Here is a 16,540-nt window from a genome sequence, read left to right as displayed (position 1 = left end):
GCACGCGGGCGATGGGCCGGAATTAACCCGATAGTATATATACCCGCGCGCGACGAGTGGTGATCTTGTTGAACTCCCCGAATTCCCCGCTTTTTGACGATGGAAGGCGAAGTCGACTGGTGCGCCACTTGTGGGCGCCAACTCGCCGCGAAACGCATAACAGAGACTATCAGAGGTGCGTTCGACGCGTCCTTCGCCTTGTTCCTTCCATTGACCGCGTCCCAGTCCCTGCGCCACAGAACGCTCAGGCGCAAGCCCCGACGCGCTCTGGCACCATACGCCCGAAGGGCCGCAAGCAGCCGCCACCACAGGCGCCCGCGCAGCCCGCTACAGTTCTAAAGACGCGTACAGTCTATGACAGCGCGCCTCTCCCCCTCTACTGCTCCGACAGATGCCGCCTCGCCGATCTTCAGAGCCCCGCCCGCTCGGGCGCCCTCGCGATCGGTCACAACCCCGTGCGCCATCCCTGGCGCCTGGACGACGACGACGTGTCCCTCATTCCCGACTGTGCTGTGGACGATGTCTCCAGCGTAGGGACGGCGTCTTCCGCGTCCTCCACCTCCTCTCTTGACGGCGCCGCCCCGGAACTTCATCTCCGTGATATGGACCCGTCCCTGGCAGCCATATTCCGTGGCTATGACTTCCGGCCGATGCCCCTCATTCCTGGCACGGCGCCTGACGCGCATCCCGCCGTCCCTCGCGCGTCGCGCCGCAAACGTGACCTCGACGCGGAGTACAACGGTGGCATCATGATGTCTGGCAAGCGCATCCAGGAGTGGGTGCACCCCGAGCAGCCTAAACCTAGCCGCCCAGCGTACCCCCTTCCCCTACCTGAAGGGCACGCGCAACCTCCCTCCCCAGCGAAGCCCTCTGCCACCTCCCAAAAGGTCCCGAACTGGAACGACGGTACCAACGCGTGGCGCGCGTCCATCTACAACCTCTCCTCGACTACCGACGTCGAGCCTATGGACTTGCGCGAACACTATGCGTACAGCACGCAGGTGGCATCCGCTCACCGCTCATCAACTGGAGTCGTCCCCTCCATCCGGTCCTCCTCGCCTCCCTCTCCGGTCACCTCCACCTCCTCCATCCCCACCCTCCGCAGGCACTCGAGCCCGTCGACTGTACGCACGGATCCGGACGCGCTCTTGCTGTCGAAGTTCTCCGAACCTTTCAGCAAGCGCAGCGAGTCGCGTCAAAGCCTAAACAACGGCGGCTCTCCGCGCCCGTCCTCGTCGATGCCCGAGTACCGCGAGAAGAACCTCGTAGCCCGTGGTGCCGAGCACGCGCTTCTCGTCCCCGACGTCAAGCTCAGGATGCGCAGGGGATCGCATTCACGCACTGGCAGCAGCCTCCCGAACACGCGCAGTCCCTTGTCAATGACATCCCTCACATCGACCGACGAGGAGGAGACCGATGGCGACGACGACGTGACGCTCACCGAGGACCAGCTCAGCGAGCTCAAGATCTCTGATAGGCCCAAGCGGCCCACGATCGAGTGTGAGTTTTCTCGATTTTATCCGCCCATCTATCGTTCATTCTGACTCCTTCCTCAGCTCGCCCGTGGTCCTACGACGGCTACAAGACGTACACGGCCATGCCGCTGAAGCGCGACGTCAGCAGCCTCTGGCGCTGGTAATCGCCTGCACTACGCTACGCCCTTGCCCCCCTCTCTCATACGCACCCGCCTCGACACCTGCATAGCCTATCATCATTTTCTCGCATGGACCAAGCAAAGGCCTGCCAGCATAGCATATCCCCTGCACACCATACCCGTCGACGCCGACATCGACACCGACGCCTTGCACGTATCTCATCGACACCTTGCACGTATCCCCCATCACGCCAAACCACACGCAACGCAGTAACTTACGTCTTCCGCCCCCGCGACGGCCTGTATCATGCACCCAGCACCCCTATCATCCGCGCCTAGTCAACGCCTACCTTACGCCTCATCCTCACCATCCACGACATGTACGGGTCACGCCGCGCCGCGAGCACGTAATCATTCCTCCCTTTTGACCCTCGGTGCCGCCTTCGTTCTCTACTGTGTACTATATCTCCTACCTTCCTCCTTTCCCCTTGAACTCGTCTGCGAGCGAGCCGAACTCTTTGTCACACTGTGCTATCTTCCCTACGCATGCTACCTTGCTTCGTCATCATACTCGACTTTTGCCTGCTACTTGTTCATACTGTATTAGCGTTAATACTTCTGAGCCGTGCGCGGGCTCGTGTACTATCTTGTGACTGACTACTACATACTGGCTACTTACTATTCTCTCTTGAAGCGGCATGCACGAACGGGTCGTATCCGTAGGGTACGGGTCGTAATGAGGGAACACACGAATGAATGGAATGGATAATGGACTGACTGACTTGCCGGGTGACTTGGAAGCGATTGATCCCACAGATAGCCTTGCTGTGGGGAGGCGCGCGAGTTAGCCTCAATTTCTGTTCGATTTCCACATTCTGTCCCAGAAAGGGAGGCTTTGTATTCCGTGCCACAATGTACGCAGCGAACGCACGTTCTAGCAAACCCACGAAAGGATCCCATCTTCATCCTCTTCGACCCTATTCTTCCCGCGCAGCACGACATGCCCTGCATCCCTGTCTGCGAACAATGGTGACTTGCCAGGCGGGCGGCGAGGTTTCTTCTTCGGTTTCGGAGCAGGCTTTGGTGAGGGGTCGGCCGTAGAGGAATGCTCGGAAGCGAAAGTCTGCTGGGCGGCGGAGGATTGCTCTGTCGGTGGACCTTCCATGACAGTATCGCCCTGGTCATCCGCTGCAGCTGCATTTGAAGCAGCTTCTTCCTCGTCTGAGAGCGTCGCAGTAGATGGACAAGGGATCCGTCGTTTACGCCCGCATGTCGGGCAGATATACGAGAGAGTATGGCCGTGGTTGCGTGAGGCTGTGGCGCACTGTCAGGACTCTGGAAAAACGCAGACGGTCAGGTTGGACCTACATTGTACCCTTACATTCACATTCGCGCCCGGGATCATCACCGTATCACAGTTCCTTGCCTTGCAGATAGTGCGCTTGACCGCAGGATCTCTGTAAAGTCCGCGTTGAGAAACTGTTTGTGCAGAGAACAACTGAATACGCACATCCGCATCACCGACTTCCTCCCCACCGCCTTCATATTCTTGATGTACTCCCTCGACAGATCTGCTATCGTCGCCTGCCTGCGCGTGCCATTCTTCGGGCCCTCAGCCTCCCCTGCAGGGAACCCAGGCTTCGCCCAGCGCTTCTTCGATCGCCGCCTACCCTCTGGAAGCACGGGTCTGGCTGGCGGTCTCCCCCGCCTACCAGGAGGTGCGTAGCCGGTGCTAGAGTTGGGTGTTTGCGGTATTATCGTGTTGAGATACGCGCTGCTCTGGTAGAGGAAGTTCATGCGCTGAAGGAGGTCGCGGTTGGCGACGGCGCCGAAGTTGGGGGCCGCATCTTTCGCGGGTTTGGGCTGCTTGGGAGGTTTCTGCTTCTGCTTCGAAGCAGATAGTGCGGCATCCATTGTAATACGAGAGTGCGACCCAGCTGGGGACAAGACAGAACGAGGCCGGAGTCCCAAAGATGATGAAGGTCGAGGACAGGATGGATTGATCGCCGCGGACGCCTCGGCTTCAGATGTGGCGCGCTCGAAGCCGCCTTCAAGTTGCACTTCACGAGTCGTGAACTACATGAGCATCATGTAGGACAATAGACGCGATGTAATACATCTGATATACGTAGCACCTCACTACTGTACACATCGACAGCATTCACATTCATGAGAGGGTCTACGAGATCACCTCGGCATACGTATAGACCGCACGTCTCGCTTCATGGAGATACCTCGCAATCAAGCCTCAAAGCGTCAGCTCGAGAGGGACTTATATGGTAGATGTCGCGTTTATAGCTCCTCGCGATTCTGGCTCTCCAGGCCGACAAGCTCGACGTCGAAGACGAGCGCTGAACCGGGAGGAATGATGCGACCAAAACCACGCTTGCCTGAGGGTAATCATTAGGAGGGGCCTTCCACAGACGGGGGTGCGACGCACCATAGGCGAGATCGGCGGGGATGGTGAGGGTCCGCTTCTCGTTCAAGCACATCCCCTGGATGCCTTGGTCCCAGCCCTTGATTACTTGGCCGACACCGACTATCATAAGGTCAGTCATACACGCTGGGGTAGTCGTACAAACTTCGCTCACGGGTCAACGGAAGGGGGGCGTTGCGATCGTAACTGCGAGGCGCTCAGTCACAAGTAGGAACATATGAGCTTCATGGACGCACCTCGAGTCGAATTTGCTACCGTCTGAGAACAGCGTGCCGGTCTGGTAGAGATTAGCTGTCAGTATACATAGAGGGAGGCACAACAGGTGGTTTACGCACGTAGTGAACTTTCACTTTGTCCCCGCTCTGCGCCTTCGCCGGGCACTCAGGTGGCGCGTACGTAGTCTCAACGACGAGCTCCTCAGGGGGTTCCGCAGCGTTCACCGTGGCGAGAGCAGCAAAGAAGACAGCAGAAAGTATACCGAAGGCGCGCATGACGGTTGGGAACAAGGGAGGTGGGGACACGTTCACACTTTGCGCGCGTTGTCTCCGCGTCAGACGGACACCGCACGACGCGCCCGTAACGCGATCGCGGAGGCCCGGTCCGCAGTGCCGGTCCTTGTCCTCGTCTTCCCTCTCGCGCCCATGTATAATCGTGCGTGCCGTCTGGCGCTCCGTCAGAGACGACAATGCGCACCAGGACTACAGCCTCTGCAGCAGAATATGTACCAAAGAGCTCTGAGCTCATGCAAGCACCTGCGAATGCAGGACACTCGGGAAGGAGCACACGTACGCCCGAGCACATCTTCGGCACTTGCGGAGCCCAGTGTCATTGCGAACGACACCTCGTCATCGACGTCTATACATGAAGATCCCCCTTCGACTCCCTTACTCGATGTCCCCCCTCCGGTCAAGGGCTGGCCGACCCCTTGGCTAACGCGGCAAGAGCTTGACGACTTCATCCTGCAAATGTCTCGCAGAGGGTGGACGGTCCGACCTCTTGTACCTAGTGATCCCTCTCAAATGCTGCTATCTGCGTCAGCGACTTCTGTGACATCCATCGTCGGAGACCAGGTACGTAGATCATCCCACATACCCGACGCGAAGACTGACATAGACCCCGAGTCAGTAGACACCGCCCGGTCTAGCAAGAATAAAGAAATTCTGCATGTCGTTGCGCAGTTCCCCTTCACTCGCTACGATGCAGCGCTGGAATTCGTGGGCAAGGTTGGGAGAATAGCCGACGACGAACTTGTGAGGCTCCCATACCCTTTTAACTGCTTCTCGGCTGACAGACCTTATAGCACCATCCCGAAATGATAGTCACGTCCAGCAAGACTGTCGTGCTTTGGATGACGACGCACAGTGCAAGACCAGGGAAGGACTGGGCACTTGTGGATGACGCTACCCCGCCTTCAGCGAAGGACAAGGCGGTCAAGCCACCACATTTGCGCAAGGTTCCTGGCTTGACCCGTCGCGACTCCCGACTGGCCGTGCTAATCGAGAATCTCTACACGGCAGAGTACTTCTCTGGTCTCATCCGTGAGGTCGTTGCGGAACAGCCGGATACGAAGTCCCTGCACGAACAGTTGTTGTCGCTAATCAGCGGTCGTACCGTGTCGCTCCCCAAGAAAACAGCGGAAGGCGCGACGGAAACCCCGCCGCCATCATGCGCCGCCTGCGGAGGCGAGCATCCAGTGTCCGTCTGCGATGAACGCGGCCAACATCCCCCACGTATACCTTGTCAGAACTGTGGGGAGGGTCACTATCACTGGGCCGCCGACTGTCCTCAAGACGCAGAATATCGCGCAAAACACCATCCTCCCGCCATCCAGTCCTCCAGACGCGCCGAGGGTCATCGGCGAGTGTCCCACCAAAAGAATCGCCAGCAGGAGTACGGGGCATGTCGTGCGTGCGGTTCTGTCGAGCACGAAGTTATGCATTGCCGGAAACGGCGCTCCATAGCGCCGCCGAAGCCTTGTCGTCTTTGCGGTGGCAACCACTGGGTATACGACTGCAAGCACTTTACTCCCTGCCCAGCGTGCGGCGGCGACCACACGCTCTTCCTCTGCATCCGGCGGAGTTTCATCCCCCCGACCAAGCCTTGCTCATTATGCGGGGAGGAACATCGACACTGGATGGTCGACTGCCCGCTGTATGTCGATAGGCATGAGGCGAAACACAAGGAGCACAAGTACACGAGGGAGGAGAAGGTCATGAGGGAGGTTTTGGATGGGAAGGGACGCGATGGCAGGCAGTTACAGAAGCTTTTGGAGAGAAGAGATGCCTCCGAGGCTTGAGGTCAGTCTGTAGACTCATGGCATCAAGTATCATACTGACTAGGCTTTCAGCTTCTCGGCTACTATACATTATGCCTGGGACCGTCGCTTGTGTACCTTACTTTGCTCTATCGTAGTATGCCTGCGTCCTCTTCCAATTGCTTCATCATGGCTTGCAGACATTGGCCACCATCACCGTCCATTGGCCATTTCACTGAACGATGATACGCGGCAGACTACGGGTCAGTGTATGCTCACCCTTGTCGACCTTGCGGAGGGGTTTGCTCAGGAGCGAAGGCAAGCCGTCCCGGTCCTGGTGCGTATATCACTAGGTCCTCCATCGATTATCTCTCTAATCAGCATACGTCAGACGCCTCGTTGAAACCTCATGTTTGCGGCGAGGCAGCAGAGTCTAGAGCCTTGAGCCTGGTTGTCATGGCAAGGCGCTGTGCTACAAACATGGCACGCCGCCTCTTCAAAATTACTGCAATTGGCAGGCGACTTGCAGACGCCCTATCACACCTCCAAAGACGTGCGGCGAAGTAATTGCCATACCAGTACGTGCGTCACACCTGATTCCACACTCGCACCAATTCCTGCAGAGGGCGCAGGCTCACACGAACGTAGATCACGGATTCTCTGCGCACGCCACTGAGCCACTCATCAAAGGGCCAAACATGCACACACAATCATTATTTCCTTCTATGAGATGGAACCCGTGGGAAAGCAATCGAGGAGAGCAATCGAGGACAGTGCCAGAAAGCTATAAAGCTGGGGCTGCGGGGGGCTCATGGCCGTGCCCTCGAGTCCCCAGCATCCATCTGAACCTCCTTCCAAGCCTCTATCCGCCCAATCCCCGCCATGACAGGACCCGTCCGCACTAAGGTGCACATTGCAAATTTCCTTTTTGGGTCGATCCCAGCACGCTCACACAGAGTTGCAGGGCTGCGTTACTATCAACGGCATCGACTTCGTCGATCATGTCTGCGTGGTTTGCGACAAGATCTTCCGCGACAAGAGGGGCAAGGACCGCCATTCTACCACCCACCTCCCCGAAGACGACCCAAGGAAGAAGTACGTGCACGTCCCTTTGGGCGTGAAGCCATGCTCACTAAGCTGCGTAGGACCTTTACTTGCGAGCATTGCGGCAAGTGCTTCTCGCAGAAGTCAGGCATGCAAATACACGCTAAGAGGCAGTGCGTGATGCATGCTGTATATCAGCGTCCTCGTTTTCACGTACTACTCTAGCACTGGCGTCAAGGACCTCATCTGCGATGGCGATGACTGCAATTTTGCTACCCATGACCCATCCCTTCTGAACAAACATCGACGCCGGATGCACAACATCGCTCCAGAGCACCGGCGCAAGCGGCAGCCCCAGCGACCCAAGGCCGAGCTGTCCAAGGAAGCGCCCCAGTCGCCAAGTGACCTCGGTCGTTCCTCTCCCCGGCCACTTTCACGCGCCAACGCCGCGCCATATCCTTCACAGAACTACTACGATCCTCCCAGTCAGCGGTTCTGCCAGACTGTCACGAACGCGCATATCTCGGCAGCGACGCCGACCGCGCCAGTATCTCCATCATCTTCTACGACGTCGATATCCACCTCGATCGTCTCGACCGGATACTAGTCCCTGCTCCCGCGATGCACAGTGCTGCCGATCCATTGCTCACCTCCGCCGCCTCGTCGAACTACATGCAAGTGGCATTGCCACCGCAAGGTGGCGTTGAGAGCGACACCTACGACATGGCAACCATGTGGTCCACTACTGCCACCTCAAACTTGGTCGACACGAGCAACGATATCGGTTTCTTTGACGCTACGTGGTGGGACTCGTGGTCAAATCCTCAAGAAGACATCGACCTGTCGCATTTCATTCTGCCACCGGCTGAGAGCCAGTGCGCAAAGTTTCCATGCTACTTTTCCATCGACGGTAGAGCGGTCTTCCCTGAACCAGCCCTACCGCTATGCCACTACGCTCACACCAACGGCGTCAACGCCCTGTACGGCGACTCTCCGTACGCCGCTACACCCAGGATCACGGACTGGATCATCGCACCCTAACCTAGTCGGCATTCCTATCTCGTACTCCTCAATTATCTATCTCTGTTGTATCTCTCCATCTCTGGTGTACTCCTCCTTTCGTCTCGTCATTTCAGTAGTTGTAGAACATCGCGCACGGACGCTGAACGCCTTCATCTTCTATCGAGCCACTTTGTGGCTACAGTCTACCTTTGTTACCCTACTACTATTCTCGCTCATGGTATTCGGACATTGCATTCATCTTGAAATTCCAGTGTAACTGCGTCAGTACATTGACACGCTCTTCAGACGTTACCGCGTCCGTCGTCGCCCCCAGGCATACTTTGGTGTTCGAACTCGAGCTTGCTTTGGTCCCGCTTGCCAAGCGCGTGGCATCTTGGGCGGAGCCAGGACTCGTGTTCCGACGTCGCGGCAGCGCAGCCGGGGACAATTTTCTGTCGTTGTCGGCGTCGTCGGGTGCCTATATGCGCGCAAGCCGGCGGCTCACCAACGGCTCGTGTCAAAGGGAGGGCATCGACGACGCCATCGTCGCTAACGACACCGCCCACGATGTCCCCAGTCTCAGACGGAAAGCGTCATTGCTCTTATTTTGACGGAAGACCGACCAAAAGGGACGAGGATTGCTCCCTTGAGGAAGGGACGTGGATCCCTAGCGCGTATCGATGTGGGTTATCGGGACGTATTTAGCGTGCGGGAAGCAGACAATTAGGAGGAGGTGGGGTGCCGTGGACTGGCGATTTTCACGGTTTATTGCGAATTTTTCCGAGGGACAAAACTGATTCCGTCCCGCTGCCCTCGAAAGAAGTGATGAATCTGAGTCACTATGTCACTGACCGACCCACTGGATCCGTAGAGCTCAATTCCTTTCTGTTAACGTCTGTCCCAGCTGCTAACACTGAGGCTATGTGCTCCAAAATGCGCAGAAATCGGCAAGTCGTTCAGTGTGATCCAGAAGTCGAACAGTCACACACGTGAATCTCACGTTCGTCGCCGTTACAAACCGTCACTGGCCATATTCGGCGTTCCCCTGATTCGCGCCCCCATCTCCGCCTCTGCAAATCAGCATCCGGTTGTCTTCCCCCACGGAACGCTCGTCCTCATTGACACTGCCATATGGCAAAAGTCTTGGATATCCGCCCTGCACCCTCGCAAACCGCTCCCGGGGGGTGAAAAAAAGCAGAGACAATCTCGTCTCACTGGCCATCCTGGCTTCCGCGTCACCGATGTACGGCTTCCGCACCGCAAATGATAGGTAACACATACCTCTGTCTATGTCTCGGCGCCGGCGAGTGCGGGGTATAAGAAGCGAGGGGGGTGTTGGAAAAACCTCTCTATTCTTCCCCAACGCTGGAGCCGCCTTGACGAGTGCCCATACTACGTCCATCATCAACGACGCCCATCGACACTCTGCCAACGCAGCTCCGCCACGATGAAGTTCACACTCATCGCCGCCATCGCCGCGCTCCTCGTCGCCTCGTTCGTCAGCGCTTCTCCCGTCCGCGTCTTTGGCGCAGTACGGAACGTTCAGGCCAATGATGCCACACTCACGGGCCGCGCACCGGAGGGCCTGACCAACGCCCAGCGCATGGCTCGCGGTCTCCCACCCATGAAGCCCCGGTCTCTGTCAACATCTCGTGAGTATACCTCGTTCTCTCCCCGTCGAGTTTTCACTAACTCCCCGCTCAGCCACTGCCGCCAAGCGTCAGACCAGCGCCGTCCCGCCTGGTGGCCGTCGTCGCCGCAGCTTCGAGGATGAGGAGGCGACGCCCGTTGAGCGTCGCCAGACGAGCGCGGTGCCGCCTGGTGGGCGCCGTTCGGTGCCTCGCATGCAAAAGCGGGATCGCTACGCAGGTGTATACGCGCAATGAGCACCTTATCGTACTCTCCCTCGCTTTGTACTCGCTCTGCCCGCATACCATCCTGTATACATCTACCATTCGAAGCCCAGGACGTGGCTCAACCCGAACATTACTTTGTTGTTCGTCCTTGCATATGTACTTTCTTATTCACTTTCGCATTCGCCTTCGACTTCGGATAGAAGTCGCTTTTAGCTCTCACCTTTTGTCCCCGCCCCTATTACTTTAGATACGTCGCTTGATTAGAATGAAACGCGCAGTCCTTTCCATCCAATCTTATTCATGTTCGTTTAGAATACGAGTGACATAGGCATGAGAGTGATCGCGAAAGGCAGACAATTCTATCCTGATTGTGCTGGCGCGAATGATGCGCTTGTCTGGCAAATCCATGGATGTTGACCCCGCGCGACGAGCTGGGAGGGCGTAGCCGTTATGCAGCCTGGACGACGAGTCGAGTAATCGAGAACCTTGAGGTTAGCAACACACCATGCTCAACTTACCAAGGCGCCAGGAGCAGGAGGCGCTATTTCAGAACGATATCCGCGCGCCAAATCCCTCATTCAAGCCACAGATCTCTTGGCCTATCGAACAACGGGCGTTCGCGCCTGAGGTTACTCGTCGACGAGGTAGGTCCTGAGCCTGTGGTCCCGAGTCCGCCTGAGCGGTGGGGGCTTTGCGTACGAAGCTATCAAGCCTTACTCCATGGCTGAGCGGCCCGAGCCACATCGCATCTTCTTCAAAGAAGTGGCTGAAGGTCTCTTGCGCAGTGCGACCACCGAAAAAAAGGCAAAGATTAACTCGCCTCGATATCGTGTTGTATACAGTTGCTTCGTTGGAAACATATCTCCAATGAACCTTTGATGAATGCACAGCGCGAAACATTGTTCAGCGTAATGCGCAAATGCCCAAGCGAGGACAACAGAGGCTACGGCGAAAGTTGCAGTAGAACAAGCTCAAGTCAGCCACCGCTCGGCCCACAAGTCGTTTCGAAGAATCTATTGATCCGTTTACGAGAAGGCTCTCGGAGTGATATGTTCCTCTGATCAAGGACGCGCAGCCGGTGAGGATCAACAAGTCCGCTGCATATTCCGCATCGTGAGAAGTTGAACTGGTCACGGGATAGACACAAGCGAGGACCTACAAGTCCAAACACAAATGAAGGTTGCACGATGACGGCTGTTGCTCTTGGGGGAAAATGAAGTTGCATGTCGGAACGAAAGGTCTTGTAAGTAAGTAATTGCAGCAAAATTCATTGACTTTGGGGAGAACTCTATGATACATCTCAGTCGGCGTATTATAGTATACATCTGGTTTGGCTTTCGTATAAGTACAAGTGAACGAAAGGTATGGTGACAGGCCGTCGCCAGGGTAGAGTAGTGATAGGACAGTGGTCGTATATTAGAGTTTGCGCGCATCTATAGGCTCGAGTCGTGTTCCAGGGTTGACTACATCGAATGGGTGTTCAGACACTGGCGTAGATACCAGCGTAGCGATCGCGGTCAGAACGGTATGCAAGGCGGCCGGGTGCGCGGCGCTGAGCAGAGGGAGCCTGACGACGCATGGCAGAGGGCGCTTGACGCTTGGCCTCCGTGGCTAAGGAGAGATTAGTTTTGAACTGTTCGGCGGAATCAAGGAATACTCACGAGTCCCCATGGCGCGCGGCTTCAAAGGCGGAAGCCCGCGTGCAAGACGCTGAGCGTTGGTCTCTTGCACAGCCTGCGCGGCGCGAGAGTTGACGTCCTGGACGGGCATTGCGGCCGCGAGAGTCGCAAGCACTAAAGCGATGACCATGGAGACGACGAAGAACTTCATTGTGGTGGATGGAGCGGTCGTTGGTGTCGAAGGTGGATCGCTGGCGGTCGTACGAGTCGGTAGTGAAGATCAGATGAGCCCCGTCCAAAGCTATATATCGTGGGCAGTCAATAGCACACGTAGCGGTGGGGCATAGCTGGCGTTGCTGAACCCGCGCGTCGTCAGCGCAGTGCTCCCGACGCGCCAAAGTGAGACTGTTTCTTCTTTTCTTGCGAGGCCAGCAATAGAGCTCTCGTGATATCATGGCGGCCAAAGTGGAGGATTGGGGAAACTCAGACCGGGGACCCACAGGTCGGACAAGCGCGCATCGACGTCGAACGTCATTGCAGCCTGATCAAGGCGGAAGGCAGACCGCAAGCGCAAGGGCGATAAGCTTTGCGGAGATCGGGCCGGAACATCCGGCCAAAGTTTGATGATCGAGGCGTCTGGCGCTTGCTCCTCATCGTACGCGCCCGCTCCCCCTAAAACACGAACATGAACTCCCCTGTGCGTAGCATATACCTGACTTAGACGTGTACTTATGGTACGGCTAGCCAGGGGTCGAGCAATGCCCTCAATCGATCTATGCAGGGCCTGTGGTCGAATCACAGGAAGAGCCGTTTGAACATCAATAGCCTGCCGCCCCCCACGCCGGTTACACCGGAAGAAAAGACCACACCCGGACCGTCTGAGCCTCAGGAAGATCCCATCGCTACTGCTGCGCCCCCCTCTGTCAATGGCAAGCGCAAGGTGCGTTCGTCTCGCGGGGACGAGAGCAGCAAGCGCGCGAAGACGTCCTCTACACCGAAGGAGTACGCCATCCCCACCGCCCGCATCGCAGATCTAGGTGGCGTCAAGGATTGCATCGAGAAGCTTTTGGAGCTCGTAGCTATGCCCCTTTGCCATCCCGAAGTCTACCTCCACACCGGCGTTCAGCCACCTCGAGGCGTCCTCCTTCATGGGCCTCCAGGTTGCGGAAAGACTCTGCTTGCGCATGCGATAGCAGGCGAACTCGGAGTACCCTTCATTAGCATATCTGCTCCTTCTATTGTATCCGGCATGTCTGGAGAATCGGAGAAGACACTTCGTGACACGTTCGACGAGGCTAAAGTACGTCCACGGTCATCTCTTTCCTTTCGACAAGTATTCATCAAAGTAGCGCGCTGCACCATGCCTTCTCTTCATCGACGAAATAGACGCCATTACACCCAAACGAGAGAGCGCCCAGCGCGAAATGGAGCGTCGGATTGTTGCGCAATTCCTGACTTGCATGGACGGTGAGTGCTGTCTCAGTACGCAAGCAGCCGACGCGGAATCTAACGATGACTCAGACCTCTCGTGGGAGAAGACCGATAACAAACCCATCATCGTCATGGGTGCCACAAATCGGCCAGATTCGCTTGATGCCGCTCTCCGGAGAGCAGGTCGGTTCGACCATGAGATCAGCATGGGTGTACCCGACGAGGAGGCGAGGGAGCAGTAAATTCACCCCATCATCCCTAGTTTGAACGCGCTAATCATTCGTTCACTCAGGATTCTGAGGGTCCTATGCGCGAAGCTACGCCTCGAAGGTCATTTCGACTTCGGCGCGCTGGCGAAGGCCACACCTGGTTACGTCGGTGCCGATCTCGCAGCCCTCACTGGCGCAGCTGGCATCATCGCTGTCAAGCGAATATTCAAGACTCTCAGCGAGGGGAAAATAGAACTGCCTGTCGACCTGGCGCCACAATCCCAACTGCCTGAGGCGGAAACCCCGCAGGCACCCCCACCAGAGGACGCACCAGCGCCAGCGGAGGGCGATGACGCGATGGCCATTGACGACCCCCAGGCCGAGACTGCTGCACCTGCCACAGAGGCCCCATTCACCCAGTTCTCAGCCCTTTACCCGACATCCCTCGCGCGCTTCCTCACCACGCATCCCGACCCGCTCTCCCCTGCCCAACTCGAGCCGCTCTGCATCACCCATGCTGACTTCCGCGCCGCGCTTTCTGAGATCCAGCCCTCCTCGAAGCGCGAGGGCTTCGCGACCGTGCCCGGCGTGACCTGGGCGGACGTCGGCGCGCTCTCGCGCGTGCGCGGGGAGCTGCAGATGGCGGTCGTGCAGCCGATCCGGCGGCCGGACGTCTTCGCGGCGGTGGGCATCACGCGCGCGGCGGGCGTGCTGCTGTGGGGCCCGCCCGGGTGCGGGAAGACGCTGCTGGCGAGGGCGGTGGCGAACGAGAGCTGCGCGAGCTTTGTGAGCGTCAAGGGTCCGGAGCTCCTGAACAAGTACGTGGGCGAGAGCGAGCGAGCGGTACGGCAGGTGTTTGCGCGTGCGAGGGCATCGGCGCCTTGCGTCGTGTTCTTCGACGAGTTGGATGCGCTGGTGCCGAGGCGAGATGATAGCATGGTAAATTTTCCCTATATTCGCTCCGTACACCATTATGCTGACTGTGACCTCCACAGTCCGAGTCTTCCGCACGGGTTGTCAACACCCTTCTCACCGAGCTCGACGGTCTCGACTCCCGCGGCGGCGTCTACGTCCTTGGCGCCACCAACCGTCCCGACATGATCGACCCCGCCATGGTCCGCCCCGGCCGCCTCGACAAGCTCCTCTACGTTGATCTCCCCGACGCCGACGAGCGCGCTGAGATCATCTACACCGTTACAAGGAAAGTGCCCCTCGATCCGGCCTCGCGCCCCGCCGTCGCGGACATCGTTCGGCAGCGCTGCGACGGGTACAGCGGTGCCGATCTCGCCGCTGTATCTCGCGAGGCGGGTGTAGTGGCGCTCAGGAGGGCTCTCGGACGCATTGAGGAGATGGAGAGCGCGGACGGTGGCAAGCACGACAACATCCAGGTGTCGGTCACAGTTGAGGACTTTAGCGAGGCCGTTGAAAAGGTTGGGCCTAGTGTCAGCGCAGCGCAGAGACGGAAGTACGACGCGATGCGCAACAAGTTCGCTGGTCTTCCAGTGCGGGGTAGGAAGGAAATGGCACCGGAAAGTGTTGCAGAAGCGTAGAGCTCACACTCCGCTTACATAAATGCAGTATTAACACATTACAATTCAACCCTGTCCGCTAGTAGAATACAAAGGTAGATAAACCCATTGCAACTGAAGTAAGGCTTCGACACGGTGACCAATCTGTGAGCGATACTGGGCCATTTGCACCTCTCAACTTGTCCGGATTTAGCGATCCTGCAGCTCGTTGAGAAGACGAAGGATGCTAAGGACTGGAAAAGGCAATGAGCTTGCGGTGCGGTTGAGCAAAACCCGATGACTTACAAAGGTTCACGAAGTCAAGGTAAAGGGAAATGGCACCCATGATGTACTCATCCGGTGACAGGCGCGCGTTGATCAAGTACGTGTCGTAGACGATGTACCCACTGAAGATCAAGCATCCGCCAACTGCGTAGATGAGGCTAAAGGTGTGCGAGAAGGGAAGGAAGAGCCCGACGAGGCCAGTCATAACTGCATTACGATGAGGTAACGGAGCTAACATCGGAAGGGAGTGAACATACCAAGGGCGAGCAGGCCTCCGAACAAAAACGGTGCCATGCCGGAGAAGTCATACTGCAAACTGGGTCAGCGTTTGAATACAAGACAGATATATACAGCATACCTTTGACTGCAAGGTGAACAGCGTCAAGCCGACGAAGACACCCAGCGTAATGAACCTGCGTCCAAGTCAGCAACGGACGATCAAGGACGAAAGCGAGGAAGCGCACAAAGCTTGGAGTACAATGACTTTATCGAAGAATGCGACAGTGACACCTAGCGTAAACGCCTCCATGATCGTGAAGCTGGAGAGGAGGACCAGATTCCATGGGTGGTTGTGGCGCTTGAAGAACAGGAGGGCCAAGTTGGCGAGGGACAAGAACAGGGGAGCATAGAATGACCAGGTGCTGCGTGGGGTATGAGTATCGGAAGGTAGGGGGAGAAGTAGGGATCACGCACTGGTGAAGCACCCAGGTCATCACGTCGTCTGAGGTCGAAACGCCTGCGGCGACGATGGTGGTGGCCGCCTACAAGTCTAGTCAGGGTTCGCTGGCGTATATCTATCCTCAGTCAGGCTCACAATCTGGCATACTGTTCAAGACACATGTAAGTACAGCGCGCTCAACAATTCGAGGGGGGACGCACGCAATATAGTAAACACCTTCCTCACGAAAGCCCGCCGGATCTCGGGCGCGCTCTCAGAGACGGTGGTGCCATACTTGAAGTCGTCCGGAAGATCCCCAAAATCAGGCTGGTCGTAAATGGCGCCCCGCATCCCTGCTGCACTTGAACTCGCGGCGCCTACACCCTCAGTAAGCGCCGGGGTTCGCCACTGAGCAAATCGAGGGCTCACCTAGCAAGGGGTCGCGGGCTTCATCGCTTGAGGGCTTCGTAGGCGAGGTCGCCCCGTACGAGGGAGGGGCTTGCTGAGGATACTGTGCCATCGTTCTCTACAGCTGTAGGTGGTGGTAAGAGTCAAGATGTAGCCGCTGCCGCTGCATCGCCGAGCGGTACGAGAACGATATAGAACATCACATCACATCGATGACGTAAGAACTTCATTCGAG

At 57.3% G+C, this 16,540-nt stretch overlaps 9 protein-coding genes across 9 annotated transcripts; 5 read left to right on the top strand and 4 right to left on the bottom strand.

Annotated features, from left to right (window-relative positions):
• Positions 1 to 99: 99 nt before the first annotated feature.
• SCHCODRAFT_02509551 (uncharacterized protein) lies at positions 100 to 1,639 on the top strand (the record flags this gene model as incomplete). The annotated part of the gene is made up of 3 exons (XM_003029663.2): positions 100 to 175; positions 226 to 1,500; positions 1,557 to 1,639. The coding sequence occupies 3 exons, from the start codon at positions 100 to 102 to the stop codon at positions 1,637 to 1,639; spliced, it is 1,434 nt and encodes a 477-aa protein (XP_003029709.1).
• SCHCODRAFT_01130637 (uncharacterized protein) lies at positions 1,429 to 2,381 on the top strand. Its single transcript, XM_050341081.1, has 2 exons — positions 1,429 to 1,500; positions 1,557 to 2,381. The coding sequence occupies exon 2, from the start codon at positions 1,902 to 1,904 to the stop codon at positions 2,199 to 2,201; it is 300 nt and encodes a 99-aa protein (XP_050198792.1). The 5' UTR covers positions 1,429 to 1,500; positions 1,557 to 1,901; the 3' UTR covers positions 2,202 to 2,381.
• Positions 2,382 to 2,467: 86 nt separating this feature from the next.
• Positions 2,468 to 3,582, bottom strand: SCHCODRAFT_02634102 (Rpr2-domain-containing protein). The gene is made up of 3 exons (XM_050345799.1): positions 3,105 to 3,582; positions 2,963 to 3,051; positions 2,468 to 2,908 (listed from the first exon to the last, which is right to left on the bottom strand). Exons 1-3 carry the CDS (start codon positions 3,506 to 3,508, stop codon positions 2,529 to 2,531), a joined length of 873 nt encoding a protein of 290 aa, XP_050198791.1. The 5' UTR covers positions 3,509 to 3,582; the 3' UTR covers positions 2,468 to 2,528.
• A 28-nt stretch (positions 3,583 to 3,610) lies between these two features.
• On the bottom strand, positions 3,611 to 4,581 carry SCHCODRAFT_02634095 (uncharacterized protein). Its single transcript, XM_003029260.2, has 5 exons — positions 4,367 to 4,581; positions 4,268 to 4,308; positions 4,186 to 4,217; positions 4,035 to 4,133; positions 3,611 to 3,984 (listed from the first exon to the last, which is right to left on the bottom strand). Exons 1-5 carry the CDS (start codon positions 4,520 to 4,522, stop codon positions 3,887 to 3,889), a joined length of 426 nt encoding a protein of 141 aa, XP_003029306.1. The 5' UTR covers positions 4,523 to 4,581; the 3' UTR covers positions 3,611 to 3,886.
• Positions 4,582 to 4,789: 208 nt separating this feature from the next.
• Positions 4,790 to 8,942, top strand: SCHCODRAFT_02509972 (uncharacterized protein; the record flags this gene model as incomplete). Its single annotated transcript, XM_003029661.1, has 14 exons — positions 4,790 to 5,101; positions 5,210 to 5,281; positions 5,332 to 5,935; positions 6,068 to 6,240; positions 6,379 to 6,442; positions 6,486 to 6,622; positions 6,815 to 6,863; positions 7,145 to 7,191; positions 7,250 to 7,380; positions 7,431 to 7,502; positions 7,528 to 7,739; positions 7,796 to 8,324; positions 8,534 to 8,604; positions 8,638 to 8,942. 14 exons carry the CDS (start codon positions 4,790 to 4,792, stop codon positions 8,940 to 8,942), a joined length of 2,778 nt encoding a protein of 925 aa, XP_003029707.1.
• A 434-nt stretch (positions 8,943 to 9,376) lies between these two features.
• Positions 9,377 to 10,477, top strand: SCHCODRAFT_02585479 (uncharacterized protein). Its single transcript, XM_003029660.2, has 2 exons — positions 9,377 to 9,983; positions 10,036 to 10,477. Exons 1-2 carry the CDS (start codon positions 9,779 to 9,781, stop codon positions 10,215 to 10,217), a joined length of 387 nt encoding a protein of 128 aa, XP_003029706.1. The 5' UTR covers positions 9,377 to 9,778; the 3' UTR covers positions 10,218 to 10,477.
• Positions 10,478 to 11,667: 1,190 nt separating this feature from the next.
• On the bottom strand, positions 11,668 to 12,017 carry SCHCODRAFT_02510227 (uncharacterized protein; the record flags this gene model as incomplete). The annotated part of the gene is made up of 2 exons (XM_003029259.2): positions 11,668 to 11,798; positions 11,849 to 12,017. 2 exons carry the CDS (start codon positions 12,015 to 12,017, stop codon positions 11,668 to 11,670), a joined length of 300 nt encoding a protein of 99 aa, XP_003029305.1.
• A 446-nt stretch (positions 12,018 to 12,463) lies between these two features.
• SCHCODRAFT_02585476 (AAA-domain-containing protein) lies at positions 12,464 to 14,996 on the top strand (the record flags this gene model as incomplete). The annotated part of the gene is made up of 6 exons (XM_050343949.1): positions 12,464 to 12,503; positions 12,555 to 13,106; positions 13,156 to 13,273; positions 13,328 to 13,475; positions 13,530 to 14,385; positions 14,442 to 14,996. Exons 1-6 carry the CDS (start codon positions 12,492 to 12,494, stop codon positions 14,994 to 14,996), a joined length of 2,241 nt encoding a protein of 746 aa, XP_050198790.1. The 5' UTR covers positions 12,464 to 12,491.
• Positions 14,758 to 16,460, bottom strand: SCHCODRAFT_02634081 (UPF0005-domain-containing protein). The gene is made up of 9 exons (XM_050345798.1): positions 16,327 to 16,460; positions 16,119 to 16,274; positions 16,054 to 16,064; positions 15,933 to 16,000; positions 15,704 to 15,880; positions 15,598 to 15,652; positions 15,497 to 15,548; positions 15,261 to 15,446; positions 14,758 to 15,208 (listed from the first exon to the last, which is right to left on the bottom strand). The coding sequence occupies exons 1-9, from the start codon at positions 16,415 to 16,417 to the stop codon at positions 15,165 to 15,167; spliced, it is 840 nt and encodes a 279-aa protein (XP_050198789.1). The 5' UTR covers positions 16,418 to 16,460; the 3' UTR covers positions 14,758 to 15,164.
• Between the last annotated feature and the right edge of the window lie 80 nt (positions 16,461 to 16,540).

The sequence above is a fragment of the Schizophyllum commune genome, assembly GCF_000143185.2.
Source record: "Schizophyllum commune H4-8 unplaced genomic scaffold SCHCOscaffold_9, whole genome shotgun sequence".
Taxonomy (NCBI): Eukaryota; Fungi; Basidiomycota; class Agaricomycetes; order Agaricales; family Schizophyllaceae; genus Schizophyllum; species Schizophyllum commune.
This window is presented reverse-complemented; position numbering and strand designations above follow the sequence as displayed.

Coding starts and splice junctions, on each gene's coding strand:
- SCHCODRAFT_01130637 (XM_050341081.1), top strand. CDS start 1,902: ATGCACCCAGCACCCCTATCATCCGCGCCTAGTCAACGCCTACCTTAC.
- SCHCODRAFT_02634102 (XM_050345799.1), bottom strand. CDS start 3,508: ATGGATGCCGCACTATCTGCTTCGAAGCAGAAGCAGAAACCTCCCAAG. Junction 3,052..3,104: donor AGGAAGTCGGTGATGCGGAT/GTGCGTATTCAG, acceptor CGGACTTTACAG/AGATCCTGCGGTCAAGCGCA. Junction 2,909..2,962: donor TGTGAATGTAAGGGTACAAT/GTAGGTCCAACC, acceptor AGTGCGCCACAG/CCTCACGCAACCACGGCCAT.
- SCHCODRAFT_02634095 (XM_003029260.2), bottom strand. CDS start 4,522: ATGCGCGCCTTCGGTATACTTTCTGCTGTCTTCTTTGCTGCTCTCGCC. Junction 4,309..4,366: donor ACAAAGTGAAAGTTCACTAC/GTGCGTAAACCA, acceptor AATCTCTACCAG/ACCGGCACGCTGTTCTCAGA. Junction 4,218..4,267: donor GGTAGCAAATTCGACTCGAG/GTGCGTCCATGA, acceptor AGCGCCTCGCAG/TTACGATCGCAACGCCCCCC.
- SCHCODRAFT_02585479 (XM_003029660.2), top strand. CDS start 9,779: ATGAAGTTCACACTCATCGCCGCCATCGCCGCGCTCCTCGTCGCCTCG. Junction 9,984..10,035: donor CCGGTCTCTGTCAACATCTC/GTGAGTATACCT, acceptor CTCCCCGCTCAG/CCACTGCCGCCAAGCGTCAG.
- SCHCODRAFT_02634081 (XM_050345798.1), bottom strand. CDS start 16,417: ATGGCACAGTATCCTCAGCAAGCCCCTCCCTCGTACGGGGCGACCTCG. Junction 15,881..15,932: donor ATGACCTGGGTGCTTCACCA/GTGCGTGATCCC, acceptor TACCCCACGCAG/CACCTGGTCATTCTATGCTC. Junction 15,209..15,260: donor CCTTGACTTCGTGAACCTTT/GTAAGTCATCGG, acceptor TGCCTTTTCCAG/TCCTTAGCATCCTTCGTCTT.